This window comes from Myripristis murdjan, chromosome 21, assembly GCF_902150065.1.
Source record: "Myripristis murdjan chromosome 21, fMyrMur1.1, whole genome shotgun sequence".
In the NCBI taxonomy this organism is placed as follows: Eukaryota; Metazoa; Chordata; class Actinopteri; order Holocentriformes; family Holocentridae; genus Myripristis; species Myripristis murdjan.
The window spans coordinates 28,260,577-28,282,625 of record NC_044000.1 but is presented as its reverse complement, the minus strand read 5'-3'; the positions used below and the strand labels follow the sequence as shown (position 1 = coordinate 28,282,625).

Below are 22,049 nucleotides of genomic sequence, written 5' to 3'. Positions count from 1 at the left end.
GTTTTACAAACTACTGCCAAACCTGCGGCAGCAGTTTGTTTCAGACACTTTCCTTTCCTGTTTCCATTCATATTTGGCTAGAGCAAGGAAAATATGGAACATTGCTAATTCAATATGAAACCCACTTGTGAATTACCGGTAATTTCTAAGTAATAACTGTGCAATTGACTGATAAGTAAGTGATGTGGTCACTTTTCCAAAGTGCTGCCAAAAAGCTGCTGACCTTTCTGAGGTCCGACCTGTTTCTATTGGGTTATAACACAACGCCCGATAGTATGTTAGCTCATTATTTACAGTAAAACCATGCTATTTGTGTTACTATTGTGTGTACATGGAGAGCTGGACAAAAATGCAAATAAATTGTGGTACTGTATGTGGAAAAAAAAAATTGCATCTTTTTTTCTTTGCACTTCTCCAGAGTTCAAATTGCTCCCAATTTCAACTCTGGTCTTTCTGAGAGAGCTTCACGTTTCTCAGGGCCAGCTGTGATCTCCGCTGACTCCTTGGCTCTCATGTCTTGATAAATTATAATTACTGACTCAGGCTCCAAGGCAGGGCCCAGATTATATAAGCAGCTGATAAGATTCATCTCACAATTCAGTCAGATAGCCGGCCTGATAGTCCTGGGATGCTCGCAGGTTGTGAGGGAAATAGTGTTTAAATCTTTTGTCTAATCTAATTCATTTATTTAAGACTGTCACTTTCGCTTAACAGGGGGTTGAATTCAAATGGTTGTGTCATGGCCATCTGATTTGTGGCAAGGAGACAGGCTGGTCTTGTCATGTCTGATTCATCTCATTTTAGTAACCTCTCAAGACATATTTGCAAGTTTCTGAGAGGATCCAGGAAAAGCTTTAGAATGACTGGGTTTCATTTAAATTATGATTTATCTATTACCTCCCAGCTGAATCGTTCTAATAAAGTGTGATAGGCTGCAGTTTGGCTGATTTGAGAGCAGAGCAAGGGCCTAATGAATATTTAGAGGACAGAGAATGAATGAAGTTGCCATTAGCGGAGGCATCTGTCTTCAAGGCGGAGAGAAAGTGGCCTACTGATTTTTATTGACCCACTTGTCAAGTTTAAATGAGTAAACTGAAATTCTGCTGGCTAGTGCCACAGTCACCAAGTCCCAACACCTGTGAGTTTGAGTCTGAGGCACCAAGGTCATGACCAAGTCGAGCAGCAAGCACTCGAATCCGGATTCAGCTTGATGAAGGGTAATCCATGCTACACAAATCAAAACTTAGATTAACATCTGTCACATTAAAGCTGAAGTCCATGTTTTTTAATTCATACATACTTATGGTATCCATGTTTAGAGTGCCACAGCTGTCAACTCCATACTCTGCTACTGACAAGTATCACTCACCTTGTTGGGCTGCACCTGTACCAGGTTAATAAACCAGCTTAATCAGACATGTTGTGCAATGTATCAATATTATATGCAATATGCGATTAGACATTGTCTGGGATTTTAAATATCGTAATATTGTGATGTGACATAAGTTTTGTCTTTTCCTGGTTTTAAAGGCTGCATTAGAGTAAAGGGAAGCAATTTGCCAGCGCTATCCCCCCTTTGCAGCTAGAGCAGCTTCCAGTCTTCTGGGAAGGATTTCTACCAGATTTTGGATTTTGCCCGTTCATCCAGAAGAGCATTTGTGAGGTCAGACACGTCAGTCCCAATTCAAATTTGAGTCATCAAGACTGAAGTCAACGTTCTTTGGGCCTCCAGTCTGTAGGTGCTTTTTGGGGTTATGGTCACTCTCCTTTATAGAAAAATAGATTTGACATTATAATCTTTAAGTCATGATTAAAAGCACTAAAATGGCACTAAAATGTTGCATCCCCAATTCTTTATATTGCAGCTAACAAATAAGAAAAGCTTTTTTTGTTTTTGTTTTGTCCGGCTCCCCTCTGAAGGCCAAATGGGAAAGCAGACCTATCAGTGTCAGTTTGAGCTTTTAATCAGTGCCTAAAGCTGGAGTTTGGATTCTTACCCACATTGTGGTGTTTGATGCTCTATGTAACTATTAAACACCCACCAAGTGTTTTTTGTTCATTTATAATGCAATCAAACAGAATAGTTTTGCAATCAAAAAATAGATTTGGGAGGCTAACTATAGACACTTTGATCAAAAAACTGTTTACTGAAAGTAAAGTTGAGATTAAAACATGAATCAAAAACTTGTTTGCAAATTCACTTTTTGTTTGCAACAGGACAGTAGAGGCATGTTTTCCATCTTACAGTGTAGTTCCTGCACGTGAGATTCAGCTCAACACAAAGCAAAACTCTTGGATTCGCAAACAATTTGATTTGCATTTTAATCACAGATTTATTTTACCTGCAATAAAACATGTTTTGATTGCAGTTTTGATCGTTTTGTTCTAAAACCTATTTTTTGATTGCAAATCTATTCTGTTTGGTTGCATAAGAAAGAAACAAAAACACTCCATAAGTTTGGTCCATTAACTCCATCCCTGTGGTGAGAACAAGAGCTTCACTGGGAGTGTGCCGCTCCAGAACGACTGAACTGGAAACAAACTGAAGAAACACTGAAACGTTTTCAAGCATCCACACCTACAGAGAAATGTCATATATGTACATATATGTAATTCCCACATATGTACATATATGTTCATATATGTACAAAAAATATATGAAATCTATTAGAAATTGGAACAATATCAATACAAATATGCATGTTTATTATGTGTAATACATTTTTTTACATATATATCACACACATGATTATTTATTCATGTAACCTATATTATTAATAACATGTTTGGTTGTAACAAGTAATACCTTGTAAAAATTAATCATACACATATTTCTAATATGTGTTCATATACAAGTTTTACTATGGGTACGTTATATATGTTCTAAAACTATATCTTCATATACCCAGAGGATGTATGTATATGCTAATAATGTATCACCTTACATGTAACACATATGGCAAATCACTCTTGATATAGGGCCATATATGTATGTGTGTGTGTGTGTGTGTGTGTGTGTGTGTGTGTGTGTGTGTGTGTGTGTGTGTATATATATATATATATATATGACATTTATGAATGGGCAATAACACACGTTTGTTTTAGTTTCACTCACAACAGCCTTTCCAGCACTGTGGCTTCCAAAATGGCAGAGCTGTTTTTTTTGTTTTTTGTTGTTTTTTTTTTTGCTGTGGTCCTGCCACTGTTTGTATTGCAGCTTCATCATGCTGTTTCCAGTTTGTATTGAGGCTCTCGTTCTTGCAAGGGGTTAACAGACCAGACTTGGTGGATGTGTAGCACTCGCATGGAGGAGCAAATGCCACTATATGAGGAAGAATCTTAACTGTCACTTTAATGCTGTAAATTCATATCACTTTTGCTAGGTAGGAGAGTGGGGACTTCTTTTTTCATTTTTTATGTTCATCAGTACTGAAGGTTTGAGGCGAGGCATGTGTCATGCAAACTGACTGCCCCCTGCAGAAGAGCCACCTGCAGAAAAAGACCAGAAAGCAGTTTGCTGCCCCGAGTGTGCACTAAATAAAATTATGCAAACCTGTGAGGGATGCTGGGCATAAAATTGGTCTAAAACTCTGCCTCCCGATGTGAGGTCTGAGGATCTGCAGAATGAGTGCATGAGCAAACGTGGCTCCTTCAATATTCTGTTGTCTCAGCAGTATTGTGGACAGTCTGGCTACCAGATCGTATTTCAAGAAAAACTCCATCCCTTAGAATTTATTCCAAAGGTTGATTTTTTTTCTTTTTTTCTTTCTTTCTTTTTTTTTTTTTATCAAATAGCAGTTTGTAGTCTAATTACAATCCAATTTGAGTTCCTGACCTGATTCTTGTCTGTCTGGAGGGGGTCATTGACGGGAAAGCATCTGCAGGCCTTGGAAATGCAGGTAATATGGCACTTTACTCATTTTACTCATTTTAATTGGACTGTGGACTTGCCTTCCTCTCAAATTGTCTGTCCTCTGGAAAAACACATTAGGCTAAATTAGAGTGATTACACTTGAGACAATTTCATTTTTTAATCACAATTTAACATGCAGATTGGCCATATTATCCTTTATGAAAGGATTTGTAGTATCTGTGATCAAAAGTCAGTTACACTGACTCTACTGTACTGCTATGGTATTTTTTTAAATATTTTTTAAATATCCAACTATTATTATTATATTCTTATAATAATCCTATAGAGATTTAAAGTCTGTCTGTGATGCTCAGTAATGACTTTAATGGCCATTTTACATCACAAGGCATCCCTATAATATTCTATAATTCCTTTGACGCTATTGTACACTTGGTAATATTTTTGTGTCCTGTGGTATCAGAATCAGAAATACTACATTGATCCCTGAGGGGAAATTGGGTCAGTTGCAGTTACTCAAATTCTTAATCTCAATCTTATTAGACAAAGAAAAGGAAAATGAAAAATATAAAAATATGTGCATTTGAAATTTGTATAAAAAAAAAGTAAAAATATGTGCATTAACCCTATTTTGTGAGGTCCCTCTGTAACACTAGTTTATAATCACTCTGTCACACTTTCTGATATTTTACAATCACCTGTGGCGCCTGTGGCTGAATTCTCCTTAAGCAGCCCTGTGATGTTCCTTTAAGGACTTGTGATATTTGGATGGCAGCCTATCTTTTTTTTTTTTTTTTTTTTTTTTTTTTTTTTGCAGCCACCTTTGCCTCCCCCGCCTCCTCGGAGGAAACGCTCACTCTTGTGGGAGGGTTTTTTCTTCCACTCTCTGCGTCTTGCCGGATTCCCCCGCCTGCTCCGACTCCGTCTCTCCACGACGCGTAAGTGAAAATATTAGATCCTGATTTGTTTACGTCGCCGATCTGCAGCCTAAGCCCACCAGTGGGGGGTTCAGTGGTGGGTTTAGTGGTGAGCCACCACTGAATAAAGCCCCGGCTGTCTCCTGGCGCTGAGCACGCAACAAGTTGTGCGCACTTGCAGGATCCGCGCCTGCAGACTGTGACCGACGCGTCGGATCATCAAATGCGCCGAGAGAAACTGCTGCTCTGTTTCTCGACAGGAAATGACTCGGCAGAAAAGCACAAGCTTGTCATGATGATGATGATTTTTTTAAAAACTGTGCATCGTATCCAACGCAGGCGTGTTCAGCCTGGGCGATGCCACAGCGAGGAGCGATAGTAATCTGCCAGAGTGAAGTCAGATTCATATTGGACATTTGGCTTTTATTATGAATTATTTATGAAAAAACACATGAAACCTCATAGAGGAATATAAATGTGATTATTTAGACATGCAAAACATTTTAGAACCTTTGATTTCAGATTCTGAGATTTATTTATTTTTATTCATTTATTTATTTATTTATTTATTTATTTTGTAATTTAAAACTAAATTTGCTATTATGATCCTTTTAAATAATACTACATATTTTATTTCTAATGTTTAATGGGCTTAACTATTAAAAATGTATTTTTTACATGCATTCAACTTTCAATAGCTCATTTTCCTCATGAACTAGAAAGATGCCCCACCATGTATTTTTTATTTGTTACATTTATGGATTTTTTTTTCCTCTTAAGGTAATATTGATCAGTACATGATATCATTCACATTTCAGCAGTCAGTCAAGAGCTAACATGAATGAGTTAGTCTGAGACCTCTCTTGACCTCTTGAATGATTTACTGTTATAACACACAGCATGTTTCGAAAACATAAAGATATTTCTAGAGACTGTAAGATTTTTAAAATTTCAAAATAAGTTCGGTGTAAAAGAGAACTGACTGTCAAGCTGTAAAGTTTGCTGCAGTCACGGAGGGAGATCCCGAGGCACTCTTGAGTGTGAAAATGTAAATTCCTTTATTCAGAAGGGAGACCCAACGCGTTTCGATGAGTTACATCTTCATCAGGGGTGTGAAAGTATAATGTGCACAGGTGTGTATTTAAAAGGGTAATCACATGGTCACATGGGTGGACGTAGGGGTGGTCACAAGACCACGTTATAGCGGCTGCAACCAATAGTGTATACACAAGAAATAAAAGCAAGATAAAAACAATTAACATACCTTAGCAAAATGCTAGAAAACCCAATACGAGCCACAATATTAAAAAACAGCAAGGCACATGAAAGGCACATGAAATGGCTAAGAAAGGTTGGCCAACCTGGGATGACTATCAACGATACATAAATAAGAAAAAAGAAGAACCTTGATGACCTTAGGGTTACACCGCCCCCTAGTGGTTCCAGAAAGGAATCCCTAGGTCTGCCCACCGGAGGAGGACAACAGGAAACACCACAAAAAAGAAGAACAACAGGTGAGTCCAAATATGAGTTCGTATGGTAAGTATCATAGTAGGGACTCCTGGTGTGGAAAAAGTCCATGAAAAACAAAGTCTTAAAAAAGGGGGGGCCCAGATGTTAGGCCGAGCACTGGGAGAGTCTTAGTCTTAGTGAGGACTCATGTTGAAAAAGGTCCTGAGAGTGCTCATGAGGGGCACTGGAATGGTCTGGGTGGGACCTGTTGACTTCAGGGCAAAAGGAAATGTCCAGGATGTGTGAATGTGAATGAATGTGAGTGTATGTACAAGTGTGTGTGTGTGTGTGTGTGTGTGTGTGTGTGTGTATGTGTGTGTGTGTGTGCGTGTATGTGTATGGGGGGGGGGGGGGTAGAGGAAGGGGGTGAAGTCTATGTCCTCGTTAAGGCCTGGAGGAGAAGTGGCCTTGAGTGTGCTGATCCAAAAGGTCTCCCTTTGGAGCAGACGTTTGAGTCTGTCGCCCCCTCTGTGGTTTCTGGGGATGACTTCAAGCACCATAATCCTCAAATTGTCGATTTTTGTGTGTCCCACTGACCTGTAGTGTTCCGCCATGGGGTAGTTCGGATTCTGCGTTCTGATGGCATATTTATGTTCTGCAAGCCGATCCTTCAGCCTCCGTTTGGTACGACCAATGTAAAAAGCCCCGCATTCACATTCCAATCTGTAGACAACATAAGTTGTGTTGCAGTTAGCAAAATGTCTGCAGTGAAAGGTTTTGCCAGTGGACACATCAGGAAAGGTGTTAGTTTTAAGAACGTTATTGCAATGATTGCATGAACCACATCTGAATGTGCCCGTGGGCTTGGAGAGCCAGGTGGTGGGTTTTGAAGGCGGTAGGTAGCTACTCACCAGGCTGTCCTGGAGTGTGGGTGCTCTCCGGTAGGAAAAGGATGGGGAATCAGGCAAGGCGGTGGCGAGGGCCGGATCACTCATCAAGATGCCCCAATTTTTTCTGATAATGTGTGTGATGTCGGATGCCAGTGTACTGTATTGTGTAGTGAAAAAAATTTTGGGTGGGGGTTCTTGGCGAGATTTTTTGGTAAGGAGGGACTTTCGGTCAAGAGACCTGGCTCTGGTGACCGCCTGGTTCAAAACTTTGTTTTTGTAACCTCTCAGTTCAAATCGTTTGCACATGTCCTTAGCCTGATTTTCAAAATCATTGTCATCGTTGCAAATCCTTCTTAGTCTCTGAAACTGGCCATAAGGTATATTGGATATCAGACGCTTTGGATGGAAACTGTCTGCTTTTAGCATGGTATTTCTGTCGGTGGATTTTCTGAATAGGGATGTATGTAGGAAGCCATCTTGGTCAACGGTGATCTTCAAATCCAAGAAATACCCTTTTAAATACCCTTTTAAATACACACCTGTGCACATTATACTTTCACACCCCTGATGAAGATGTAACTCATCGAAACGCGTTGGGTCTCCCTTCTGAATAAAGGAATTTACATTTTCACACTCAAGAGTGCCTCGGGATCTCCCTCCGTGACTGCAGCAAACTTTACAGCTTGACAGTCAGTTCTCTTTTACACCTTGCTTGTCGTTTTTTCCCTTGAAGAGCACCTGAGTTCATCTATTCCACAGACTGAGCCCCTGCAGCATTCACCCCCACCCCCCCTTTTCTGCAATTTCAAAATAAGTTCCTTCAAATGAGAAATTGAAATTAGAATGCAGGTTTAGATTCACACGTCCCAAACAACATGTCACAGTAGCCGCTGGACACACTGTTTGATTGACAGGTGATCACAGCAGTGAACACTAAGTACCACAGATGGAGGCAGATTTTCCGCGCAACCAGTTCATTGATTTATGTATTATTATTATTTAACAGAGTATCTGCCATGGCCTCCTCAATGAAGACTCTGGTTGACGATGACAGCCGATATCAGAAATCCTTCGAGCTTTTTCTGGAGAGTTCGACCGAGCATCAGTGCATGCAGGACTTCATCCACCACGTCCTGCCCGACATACTGGCCAGGTAACCCGCCTGTGCACAGACAATATGGCTATAAAGATCTGTTTACCATTGGAAACAAACATGGCTGCCTCAACAGAACTGAATAGGCATGATTAATTTTCATGCCTCTTTTTGACTGATGGGTATCTGACACTATGATTTGCTCCCTTAGGAGTTGATATTCTGTTTGCCTTTGTTGTGCACACTCTGTTCTGCATGCATGACACCAACCAGCCGTGCCAGATGGGAATTATTAAACTATCATACCAGCAGGCCCGGTTCTATGAACGTGCAAAAACATGCATTGCACCCTCAATTGAAATTTGAATAATAAATGAGACATGAGAACTGAACTTTCATTTCCCAGTTAACCAAACTGGTTTTTAATCGACGTGGATCCTCAAACAGCAACACACAGAGGCGAGAACATCTGCTTCATATCACCAGTTAATGATGCCTATTTGGTATTTTATTGGTCACAAAGAAATTGGGTTACAAATAATTAACAAGTCTTTAGAATTCGTCCCAGTCCACTGCACCATTTTTTTTTACCATGCAATAGGGAAATCCTTGTTTCTTTTCATAATCAATATTGATTTAAAGATTAATAAAGCAATTGAACTGTTCCACAAATGCAGTGACTGCTGATGTTACATTAAATGTGAATTGGTTATATTAGTAAAATATGTGTTGTTAGGCTAAAAACAGTACCTATTTAGAATAAGTCCATACCCATTTGTGTGTGTGAGTGCCTGCATTTAGAGGCCAGACCACTTACACACACACACACACACACACCCTGACTCGTAAAGTAAACTGAATGACACGCCGTATACACTTACTACTGTTTACAGGTTGTTCCAGCTGTTTTCCAGTGTAATCTGTTCATCAGGGGCCGTGCACACTCGGGACCCGTAACACCTACACTATTTTTCATTGCTGTTGCCGGCCTGCACTGTGGCCACCAGTGCAGCCCCACTCATTTCAGATGCATCCCAAGTCATTTTGATTTGGAGCCGGGCCTGAATAACAGAGGATTAAAATAATGGTATATTTAAGAAAATGATCATAGAAGACCAAACAAAGAGAAGTCATAGACACAAATGTGTAATTTCAACAACAACAACAAAAAAAACATATTTATTGTGAGACACATTTTTGACACTGCCTGCTCACAAGCTCAACAGGCAGAGAAAAACATTTCATTTGTTCACAGATGAAATGTTGCATGACGTGAGTCTGTGGACGGAAGCAGAGACGAGGATAAATGATCGTCTGGATGCTTGAGAGAGATGTTTTTGAATATCTTTCCCTCTAGACACACATCTGAAATCAGATATCTCCAACACTATTTGTGAATGTTAAAAAGAAAAACTGACCCAGCAGAATCAGCCGTGAGGAAATAAAGTTCATTTATGCATAATTTTGGTTAAAAGGCATCATTATTTGTTACATTTTGCCACTTTTTGGCATTGTTGATCATAAATTATACAGAGGGAAAAATTATGGGACAAATATGATAATTATCGTGTATCTGGCTAAGCTGATACCAAGAGAGATTTGTGACAAAAACATTTCATAACACTAAATTATACTGCTAGGAAGCACTACTGAATAACTCATCAGCTGTACAAGGGACGTGTGTTTGCTCAGTGTTGTAGTTGGGAAGTTATGATATGGGGGAGAATATGTTCACCTCCAAATGTGGACTCTTGGTTTAGGAATCTGTGTGCATGGGTAACACACCATGCTCTCACCTTCATAATCTGTGACCACAGATTTGTAAACCATGCCTATGAATTACTAATCTGTGACCATGTATTTGTAATCTGTGCCCTCGGATTATGAATCCATGCCCGTGGATTTGCCCTCGAAATCTGAGGGCAAGGTTTACAAATCTGTGGTCATGCTTTTGTAATCCAAGAGCACAGATTACGAATCCAAGAGCACAGTTGGTAAACCGTGTGCAGAGATTCTTAAACCAAGAGGTCCGGGCCACCTGCACACTACACCTGCAGGAGCTTCCATGACATCCCATTCTAAATCCAGAGGCATTAATATGGAGATGGTCCCCCTCAGCTGCAGAACAGCTTCCACTCTTCTGGGAGGCTTTCTGCCAGATGTTGGAGTGTCTGTGGGAGTTTGTGCCAGATGTTGGAGTGTCTGTGGGAGTTTGTGCCAGATGTTGGAGTGTCTGTTTGAGTTTGTGGCAGATGTTGGAGTGTCTGTGGGAGTTTGTGCCAGATGTTGGAGTGTCTGTGGGAGTTTTGAGCCTTTGTGAGCTCAGACTCTGATGTTGGACCCGGCTCCCAGTCTGTGTTCTAGTTGATCCAAAGGTGTTGGATGGGGTTGAGGTCGGGGCTCTGTGCGGGCCGCTCAAGTTCTTCCACACCAAACTCAGCCGGCCACGCCTTTATGGAGCTGCTCTGTGCACTGGGCGTTCCCCAAAGACCATCAAGACTCATCTATCAGACCTCCAGATAGAGAAGCGTGATTGGTTGCTCCACAGAACACGTTTCCAGAGGCGGCGTGCTTTACACCGCTCCGTCCGCCGCTCGGCGTCGTGCTCAGTGATGTGAGGCTGGCGTGCGACCGCTCGGCCACGAAGCTCCCGGCGCTCAGTTTCTGTGCTGATGTTGATGCCAGAGGAGATTATCTAGGCGGGAAGAAACTTCACCAGCTGACTTGTTGCCGCGGTGACTTCCTGTTACATCACTATTACAGCAGAACGAGCCATTCTTTCACTGATGTTGGTGAAGGCAGACTGCATGGCTGCTGCTTGGTTTTATACACCTGTGGCAACGGGACTGAATGAAACACCTGAATTCAGTGACTAAGAGGTGTTTTTTTTTTTTTTTTTTTTTTTTTCACAGCAGACCATGGAAGAATTTAAAGGAAGGTAAACTCATGGTCAACAAAAAAAAAAAAAAAAAAGTTTTGTTCTGCTGAAGAAAGAAATAAGGATATGCCACAGCATGAAGCAAAGCCTTGGGGAAATCTGTGTATATTGAAAGTAAATCAGAAAAACTAAAAAGAGTCACATATCGAATAGATCCCATATTGGCAGGTGTGAATTTCAAGCCCTGATAATAAATATTTTATCTTGTGTTTTTGCTTTAGCGTTGGAAACGGGAAGTCCCACCTGAATGTCATTGGAGTTGGAAGCGGTGCAGGTGAGAGTACACTCACATTACTGCAGTACTCTGTGTTGTACGTGTTGTGTTGTGTTGTGTGCGGCGCCTCGGCGGCCTCTGTGGCACTCAGCCAGGGTGAGGACGCGTTCCCGTGCCAAGCCGCCGTCGGCACTGAGCCGCCATTTACGACCGGCAGATTACATGAAAACCTTTACCCCGGTCATTTCCAAGAGTTTGGACGAAACTATCCAGCTGGCGAGTTAATCTTTAACCTCAGACAATGTCACCTCGCTGCTCCACAGTGTTACTGCACTTTGATTTCAGTGTCAGAGATACAGCTTACTTAAAGGGATATTTCACCCAGTATACAAAAAAAAGAGATATTTTCCCACATACCTCTAGTGCATTACATCATCATTCACATGTCATTTTAATATTACATATAATTTAGTCAGTGCTTTTGTGCAAACCAACTTACAGTAAGTACATTTTGTCAACAGTAGGCAGACCAACTGTCCTAAGTTTCTGTTTATTAAGCTGTTAAAGCCTGTTTTTGTCCAGTCTGTCCATACAAAATGTTGATCTTCCCTTTCTCCCTTCACTTCATCACAGTGGTGCTGGCTATTCATTTGTGGAGCTCAAACCATCAAAAATTCACACATGAAAAACTGTAAAGCAACAGCTCCCTCCAAAAACGATGACATGGATACGCCTCTGATCCAGCTGTTTCACGGGGAACTATTTCCTGAAAAACTGTGTGTATCCACCCTGAAGGAGTACAGACTCACTCAGATAGCTTTCACAAGGGCAAAGTGGGAAAATATTATTTATGTATATTGGCCAAACAGCCCCTTTTAATTTATTTCTAAAAGGTACTCATTACCTGACCGTTGAGAGCTGTAATAGCCTTTTAGTTGTGTCAAAACCAAACATTTAATTGACCCTGGGTGCCACTAATGGACTGTATATCTATCACACATAGAATAAGTACAACACAGAGTCATACTCGGTCTAATCAGAAAGTTTCAGCACCTGTCCACATGAGCGTCTTGGCTAAATTGACTCCTTTGCACATGGCACTCAGTCAACCTGTCACCTTTAATAAGGGCTGGAAGAAAAGCAGCCTGCCTGTGGCCAATGATCCTGCAAAAAAAATATTATAGTGATATTCTGTCATTCATTCTCCCCCGCTTTTGAGGTGAGATTTTTTTCTCTGTGATCATTGCAGCCAGAATTAATCATTTCCCAGGAAACTGACAGGTGGTGTCTGACATTTCCTATGCTAATTTTGCAGCTAAATTGTGAAGATTGTGATGGTGCGCCGCTGAAACTAAATGTGCAAATGATTTGTCAAAATTGCACCCTTTTTTTTCTGCAAACGGTTTCAGGGTTTGTTTGCCGCGGTAAAAGTAGGTCAAAATTTAATTTGCAAAGAAACATGTACTTTTGAGAGTGAAAACCCAGTTGCTGGTGCCTGCAGGGGAGATCGACCTCGAGATCCTCTCTCAGCTGCGTCTGAAGCACCCGGGGGTGACGGTGGATAACGAGGTGGTGGAGCCCAGCAGCCAGCAGATACAGAGCTACAGAGGTACAAAGCTCATAGGCACACAGCTCTCTGCCATGTAGTTATTAAAGAGGTTCAAATAAGTTCCCAGTCTATGTTGAAATATACCATTTTCTCCGTTCTTAAATAGGGTTGATGCATACGTATACTCAGATTTTGAAAAAGAATGGAACAAATGAGGAATTTACTGAGGTCAAACAGGTGCTGCATGTGCTAATAAAACAAATTATTAGTTTATCATGTACCTGTACTTGCTTAAATATATTTAGCACCACAGATGGCAGTGGGTTTTTGAGTGTAAGCGAAGGCCAGTTCATCATTTGAAGGTAGAGCAGAGAGACAGTGTGGAGTGTCCCTGAGTAAGACACTTGGTGCATTTGATTTTTTTTTTTTTTTTTTTTTTTTTTCTTGCCTTGGCATGTTATTTTTAAAGTTTCAACTTGGATCAGACGATGGACCACGTAAGCTTTGCACTTCTACATCTCGCCAGCAAAGACCCGAAGCTGTATTCTTTTTATACCCTTAAATTAGTGCGCCGTCTCTCTGTAAGACCACAATGTGCAAAAACAGAGAGTGAAAGGCCATGAATTAGTGTGCTGAAAATGTAATATCCGCGAAGAGAAACTCCACGGCAACCCACGGATAAATGCAGCACAGCTAATGTGAAATTTTGAGGGTTTTCAAATGTGACAAACAAACAGGTCACCCACAGAGACATGAAGATCTTCAGTGAGGAGATTAATGAGCCTCGTCTGTCCCTCCAGTCACATCCAGGAGCCTTGAGCCTGGTTTTACATCCTGCTACTCAGACAGGGCCGGCAGCGTATCACTTAACAAAATGAACAAAATGTAAGCTAGGATTTAAGAACTAGTTCTCTTGAGTGAAAATAGGCTTTGACAGAGTAGTTTGGGTTATGGGTTCATGATGGTGGCTAATTTTTTAACCAGATGAGTATTTTAAGAAGATAATTCCTCTTTTTTTTTTTTTTTTCTTTTTTCGTTTTTTTAGGGTGTTGGTTGTTTTGTTTTGAGTAGGTTTTTTTTTTTTTTTCCATTTTTATTTTCTCTTTTTTAGGTCAAGTTTAATTTTTTAAATCACATTAATTACAAGGTAATTGTGCATTTATCATGATTAATTGTGACGGGCACTTCATGGAAATGAAGTAATTCACCATCGCCTGTCGTCAGGTTTGATGTTCAGCATGTATTTCATGTGACTCTCTCACTTAAAGAGCTCAGTGTGTGGGTCATTTCATTATTGCATTAATTTGTGTTCATTTACATTAATGTGTTTAAGTTCTCAAATTAATCACGTGTTAACCTTGACAGCCCTGATTTTTTAATATCTATCCCTCTATCCCTAGTGGTAAACTGCATTGCCGTGGTGCTGGAGTTTGAGTTTCTGCAGGTGGCGCTCTTGTCTTTGTCTTTTCAGCCATGCTGGCCATCGCTGCTCATACTAACCAGTTCTTTTTCCCTCTGTTTACTTCAAACAAAACCACTTGCGCCTGAGGATTTTTCCCCAGAATTAAATGAATAAATAAATAAATAAACGCCAATCACCGAGTGTTTACAACAAGCAAATGGAATCTCTAGAACATGTTGAAATTGTGACCAAGTGATTACCATCGCTACATAACATGATTATTGTAAGGGTTGGCACAATGAGACATCAATATGACATATTTTGTCTAAAAATGAAATAAAAGTCAATAAAAAGGAGGGCAAGCATTATAGTAGAATCTACACTCAGTGTTCACTTTATCAGCTCCACCTGTACAGTCTAATGCAGTTCAGTGCAACAGCTCTACCATGAATTTTACCTTTTAACAAAGTTTATAATGTTCAGTTTGTGTTGACATCGTGTACATTTAATTCTATTCTTCTGTTTATTGTAGTTTGCAGAGGTTTTGTAATGGACTACATTAAATTGAGAGGTGTTTCTAATTTTTTGTCCTCCTATATTTAGATAAATGAGGGGGGACAGAATAGTGGAAACAGCTGTCAGTAAAATGCACTGCAGTCCAACAGCAGCACTAACTATGAGCTCAATGCCAAACATAGAAGTGAATGAACACCTCTATTAGTGTGACAAAGAGAAAACATGAGCATTATAGGCAGCAGAAAAGTAAACTTTATGGCAGAACAGTTGGATTGGATTGGATTATATTGTACAGGTGGACCTGATAAAGTGTCCACTGAGTTTCTATCAGAATATATGCAAATATTCCTACAGCTAAAGGTTAACATTGACATTTTTGAATTTAGTCTGTTATTTTTCTTTAAAACATCTTGTTATTCACTCGATACTTGTTAGGGAAAAGATCCCATGTTTGTCTTTTGGTTAGCTTTAGTCTAATAAGCAAGCTCATGGCAACTTACAGCCATCAGTTTCAATTAGGAACAATAACCACACAAGCAAGCCGCTGGTGGCTGTGCAGCTTGTGAAAAACAACCCTTCTCCATAATGTGACAAGAGTCAGAGGCAGACAAACAATGAACTAAAATACAAAATGTCAGCATCGGTTGTTTAATCTCTGTTGTTAAAGAAGTTCAAATGAGAGTAACTTTATTTGCCAAGTAGAAAAAAACATAGGGGAATCTGACTTTGTGACAGCAGAGCGGAGACATATCGTCCACCCAGTTAGCAACACATATCAAACAACACAACCTGTGATTCTTGACATTTTACAGGGTAAAATAACTCTCCCTCTTGTCCATATTATCTTAGCTTTAGTGTCACGGAAACCAGATCTAGATTGGATCAAATTTACCTGGAACCAGATGACGGCCTCGGAGTTCGAGGAGCAATGGAAAGAGAAAAAGACGACCAAGAAGGCCGACTTCGTTCACATGATCCAGGTCGGTGCTGGAAATGCAGCGTCCCCGGCCCAGATTATGGAGAGAATTCACACTGATACTGTATTTGTGACACATCTAGGTCACATTCATCCGGCAGCGCTCCACAGCAATTAATCCCATTAGAACATCTGTCTTCTAAAGCGTTATAATTAGGTGCTCCATGAATCCAGTTACCAGCTCATTATCTGTGCTGGAATCAACAGATGCTGTACTATGTCAAGGATCCTGGAGCTACTATCAGCTTCTTCCAGAGCCTCCTCAACAAGAGCGGGAAGCTTCTCATCATCCTTGTGTCTGGTAAATGGCTAACTTATATGGTTTCACTCTGAGATTTGATCTTTGATTCACTGATGTGTTGGTTCTTAGGGTTGAACTCAAGCAAGTATACAGACTGTGTCCACACCCAAGAGGTAATAGCGACCCAGTAAATGAGACTTCAGGTGCATGGTAAACCTCTGGCTCTGTAACCTTTTGTGACTTGACATTAAAATAACATGCAAAGTGGGAGGAATGACCTCATTTTATTAGTTTGTAAGGTTTTGGTCGTACTTCTGGGCTTTAGGGTTGCAGAATCGTAAACACTCTGATAATTATAATGTCCATAAAAATCTTGGTCCGCTCCACCCATCTCCAAGGTGAATGGTGATGGGAGCAGGGATGTGCTCTCCTTGAAAGTACAAGCCACAAAAAACACTGTGGAATTCAAGCTCTTTCCAACCTTAACCTTAAGTATTTTTAGTATTTAGAAGGCTAGCTCAGGAACTGGTCCTTTGGGTCGCATTAGAGACTCTCCTGTGTCTCATAAAGGGTTAGAACAAACAAATTATTCATCATATTAGTTGGAAGACTTGTTTCCCTATTTCAGTTAATCCCTCCTATTTGAACTGGCTCCAGTCTTCTCCACAAACTGCCTGAGTTAGTGTATATCGAGAGAAAGATAAGGTATAAGATTGCTGCACATGATTTTTGGCCACCAGGAGACCATAACTTGAATCAGAAGTCTGCGGTCTGAGTCCTAGGCTGAACGCCTCTAATTTGCCAGTATGAGAGACAAGGGAACCAGGGTAATCAGATGATAAGTGGGCTACTGAAATGAACCAATCACTGATGAGAGCATGAGTGCTGCTACAACAGCGAGCTCAATGAGACGGGACATATGGAAACTGAAATAGGGAAATAAAAGACTAGCATCCGTACTTGCTGAGGAAACTTGTTACCCAAGGTCAAGAGGCAAAGTTCCCAGGCTAGATAGCAGAAGTGGCTGACATCAGTGGCGAAGAACAGCACCAATCATAAAGCAGACAGACTCTCAGCAGCAGGTCAGTGTCTACCCGGCCTCCACATCGCCGAGCGGCAGGCTTGGCTCACAGGCACAGCTGCAGACCCGCCAAAGTCCTGATAGGAGACGCTGCGAGCGGTGGTGGAGAATGATAGCACCACAATCCTTGGACTTGTAGGTTCAGACAAATAAACAAGTCCTGGCCAAGGAGTGGAGCAGGAACGGGAACAGACAAGAAAGTCATTGTAAACTGGCTGGCACTCATTTGCACTCGGTTTGGAGATTAAAATTGCCAGTATGCAGGCAAAGTGATAGTTCTCACTTCCCACTACATCAGTTTTGTTTTTTGGCCGGGTGTCAGCGCGAGGGAGCCTGACACTCGGGCCCATATCACATTTTTTCTGTGAGAAGCTCATTTGGTTGAGGCGGCACATCACAATGGTTGAGTTGCTGGCACACATTAGTAAAAACACAGTTTTGTTTAGCAGGTGATCCGTGTGTGTATTGTCATTTTAGATAGTTTTACATAATGTGCAACACTTTTTTTCTGTATGATTCCTGCAGGATGGAATCACGTCTTTTTTCTTCACTCTGCATTGGTTTTGGATAAAGTTTTATGGTTACACTCTCACAGTAATACAACTTTTGCGTAGTTTTCCATTTCCCTGGCTGAATTTGAGTCTAAAGATCATGGTTTTGCAGCAAGGAAGCTAAGCTAAAAAAAAAAAAAAGTAAAGTTACTCATCACTCATTACTCATCTCAAGAGTCATTTCATCACTTTACTCATTACTTCCTGAGGGAGATTAATAATTTGTCCCAGAAGCTTACTGGTCTTATTGTTCCCCTGGTACAAAGTTGGTGATTGCATTCTCCCCTGCTTTCAGCTCATCCTGTTACTCAGGCTGCCTTTATTTTCTTCTGTCTGAATGATCCAGGGAGCCAAACACTATTGATGCACTGAGTTCACTTATTGCTTGATAAAGAAAAAAAAAAGGAAAAAAAAGAACTTGGGAGAATAAATAATAGTTGGCGGTGAAAGTCAACTTTTCTACCATTTCTCAGTGAAGTAGAAACTTAGACTAAGTCTAAAAAAGAAGTACTCGTTTCATTTCGTCAGTGCTTTTCATTTTTCAAAGTACTGAGAACGTTTCTACTCAGAGTCAAATGTTGCAACCAGTTTTCATCTAAACTACCTCCGGGTCCGATGAAAAAGAATAATTATGATGAAAGAAAAAAAATAAATGTTGAGTAGCACTTCAGATGCAGTTATATTACTGAGACTGAAATACTAATTCTTTATGGTACTCATGACTAGCAAAAGTAATACAGAAATGTATTACTCTGACACACAGTACACTGCTGAAATTCTCTGTTTTAACAAGGCATTTAGACTTAATATTTAGCCTTAAAATCTTCAAACAAGTGTGGAAATCAGCTTCGGGGATGAGATAATCCCACTTGTTTTTAATGCTAATCAACTTAGTTCCAAGTATTTTCTCGATTCCTGTGGTAGAAAACAAGTTGGTGACCATTAAAACAAATTGGATTATCTCACACCACTTACTTTGTGTGTTTAGAAAAATAAGCTTTCCCATTAAAAAAAAAAAAAAAAAAAAAAAAAAAAAGCATGTATGTTTGGTTAATTCTCCAGTCAGTGGCGCTTTCTCAGATTTGGAGTCGCTGGCCATGTCTCTGTTAGTGTTTAGGATGGATAAAATAAAAGAACAAATTTTCCTATGGGGATTAATAAAAGATAACCTCTTCATGCTCTGAAGTACAAGTCAGGCAGATATTTCGGTTTCTCCAGTGGCTTTATTTGCCCGTGGTGTGTTCCAGGTGAGGGAGGCTGGGCGAAGCTGTGGAAGGCCTACAAGGACCAGCTGTGCATTTCGGACATCAGCCAGTGTGTGACGGCAGGAGACATCAGAGGCTTCCTGGACGCCAAGCGGCTGAGCTACCGGAGCTTCCAGCTGCCGTCTCAGATGGACATCACCGAGTGTTTCACCAAGGGGGACGAAAAGGGAGAGCTGCTGCTCGACTTCCTCACCGAGGTGCAGGACTTCAGCAAGACGGCGCCCCCCCGAGCTGAAAGCGGGTGTCCTGCAGCTCCTGCGCCACCCGGACTGCAGCGTGGAGTCTGCCGGCAAAGTCATCTTCAACAACAAGCTGGAGGCGCTGCTTGTTGACCCCCTCCCCTAGCCAGTTAAAAAAAAAAACAGTGAAGGATATGTGGAATTTGCTAATGGAGATGTTGACTGCAATGTTTTTCTGTTTTGTTTTTAAGAGGCACATTTTTTTATTGATTGTACATAATTCACAAGCTTTTAGTCTTTGTATAAAGTGAATTTTTTTGTACATCCTCAGGTCCCTTAGGAGTTTAAATCAAATATTTTTCTCATCGACTGCATTATTTTTCATTCATCTTGTACTGTCTGTGCAAAGCAAGAACAGCATGCCTGTGATTCTCTTCTGACCACATTTTTGTTTATTTGCTTGTAAACAATCTGAAATCCTCAGTTCTGCTCCGAGGAATAGAAAATCCAGAGTTTTGATCCGATATCATCTGAGAGAACAGAACAGATGCTCTCTCGGTTCATCATTAATTATTTTAACATATTGGCAACCTATACGCTACTCTTTACAAATATCAAAATGGATGAGCAATGGATTATTTAATTCTTCATGCAGTATTCATTTAATGTTGCACTGAATGCACTTGCAAGAGTTTCTGTGATTTTTGTGTTCCATTGGTGCAAACTGTTTTATTTTGAAATGTCTTTTTTCGATCAATGAGAGAGCATAATGAAGCAATTAAAAAATGCACTGGAATTTGTTGTTGAATTATGTTATTTTGGGATAAACATTTGACCAGATTTTCAGACTCTTTTGACCAGTTTGTGTCGAAACTTTTTTCTCTAACAAACTCTTGTCCAGTCCTTTAACATCAGTTCAAAACAGGAAAACTAAACATAAGAGGCCTGAAGCTCAAGATGCAAAATTCAATGAAATGACTTGAAGATCAAATGATGTCACAATTTAATGAACCAAACATGAATGAATGAATAAATCAATGATACAGATACTATATTGACGAATATACACTCTATTCTATTATATTACATTACATGTGGTATAATATTTCTCATTTATGTGATAATAAATGATATCATATTGATGACAACTATGTTATTATTGAATGAACATTAATTACTTACATTTTGACCAGAAATTGGAGAAACTGAACCAGATAAATGTGATATAATTGCATTATAAACTGTTTATGCCCCTCCAGGTCAATGTTATCGAGTGTGCAAGGCATTCTGTGTTTTGTTTGGTGGCGCTTCTGGACACAAAATCTCACTAACAGTCACAAAAGACAACATTTAACTCTCAGATATGATTATAGTCTGACAAACCGTCCATGCTAATGTGTGGCTGGGTTGGTGTGTTTGCTGATACATGCAGGGTGTTGGTTATGTAACCTGAGGCTCAGCATCAGCATCAGCAGTCACTCTCATGGTCACAATGCTGTTACGGTTATATATGAAGCACTGGCGCCATCTTGAGGTAGCCTCAGTCACTGACAGTGGCCGCTGCCCAGCCTTTCACAGAGCATCACATCACACACTGTAAAAGCTCCCACACACCCACATTAAAGGGGCACCATGACAGAAAATTCAGATTTCCCCTATTTAAAATAATATATATAATATGATCATATGTGCTCAGTTGTTTTGGCTATGTAGGTTAGGTCTGATAACTGCATCACAATGGGACTAGGACCTGATTGGCTCCTTTCACAACAGAATCACTAAAATATTTCTTCATTTGGTCATAATATGAAAAAAAAAATCTAAAAATGCATAAATGTATATGGGCAACCTCTCCGTCTAAACCACTGTTCTGTAGATTGATCACTGCAAAAAAAAAAAAAAAAAAAAAAAAAAAATCTGAAATTAAAATAAACATTGCAATTTAGCCTTATTGTAACCTAAAATTAACTATGTGTAGTCCATATGCTTTAGAAGTAATGATTATATAATATCTAAAAAACATTTTTAGCACTAGAATCTCAACTTTGAATGTAACTTAGACCCAAACAGTGACAAATATAGGACAAAACTAGAATTATTAGCCAAAGCACCACAGCTGTACTAAAATTACAGAGGAAACAGCAGAATGTCATCACTATTTTCATGCTGAAAAAAACACTTTGGAGGGAATGTCAGTCTTGTCAGAGCTTATTCAGAGAGAAACGGTCTGAATTCAAATTGCTGTGGAGTCTGCTGGTGCTTACTGCAAAAGTTCTCCTTGTCAAAAAAGTCAAGTTTAGTGTCATATTCAGTCTTTAAATCCTGTTTTTTGATGAGATAATCTCTTTTATACCTAATGCAGTTTCACTTGTTTCAGGAATTATTCTGGTAACAAGTATAAATCTGTTGAAACAAGGCAGAATAAGGCAGATCAGCACTTAGTTCATTCAAGAGAATTCTGGAGGAAAGTGGGATTATCTCACCCCACTGGAGTGTGAGATTAAATGACGTTATGATGGGGATTTTCTGTTGTTCACTTCAGTTACAGCCATTTCTATAAAAAATATAGTGACAGTAGGACTGAAAACTAAAACAAAACCCAGTGGCCACTCAGTTCTTGTCATGAAATCAGCCAAATGAAAATGTTCGGCTGTTTCTGAAAAGTTTCCATTTTCTCTCTGTGTTATCGCCCTGAGACTGATTTTTTTTTCTCTAGGAGTTTGGCTTGAGGAGAGGTTGTGTTAGGATTCACCGACACTGTTCTCTGCTTCCTGCCTGTTTATATATTTTATTGTCTTCTTGAAGAGTTTGAAGAAGAAAACTGTGTAGAGATGCCTCTTCAGACTCCATCATCCTCCAGCTCCAGCACCTCCACCAAGCCTTTTCCTGCATGTTTTCTTTTCCTTCAGTTTGA

The 22,049-nt window shown here is 40.1% G+C and overlaps 1 protein-coding gene across 1 annotated transcript; it reads left to right on the top strand.

Moving 5' to 3' along the window:
• Window positions 1–4,716: 4,716 nt before the first annotated feature.
• On the top strand, window positions 4,717–20,119 carry hnmt (histamine N-methyltransferase). Its single transcript, XM_030081612.1, is given in 8 exon segments — window positions 4,717–4,809; window positions 8,137–8,283; window positions 11,383–11,435; window positions 12,877–12,984; window positions 15,692–15,822; window positions 16,026–16,119; window positions 18,939–19,177; window positions 19,179–20,119. Coding segments are annotated over 7 exon segments (885 nt in total). The 5' UTR covers window positions 4,717–4,809; window positions 8,137–8,146; the 3' UTR covers window positions 19,302–20,119.
• Window positions 20,120–22,049: the final 1,930 nt, after the last annotated feature.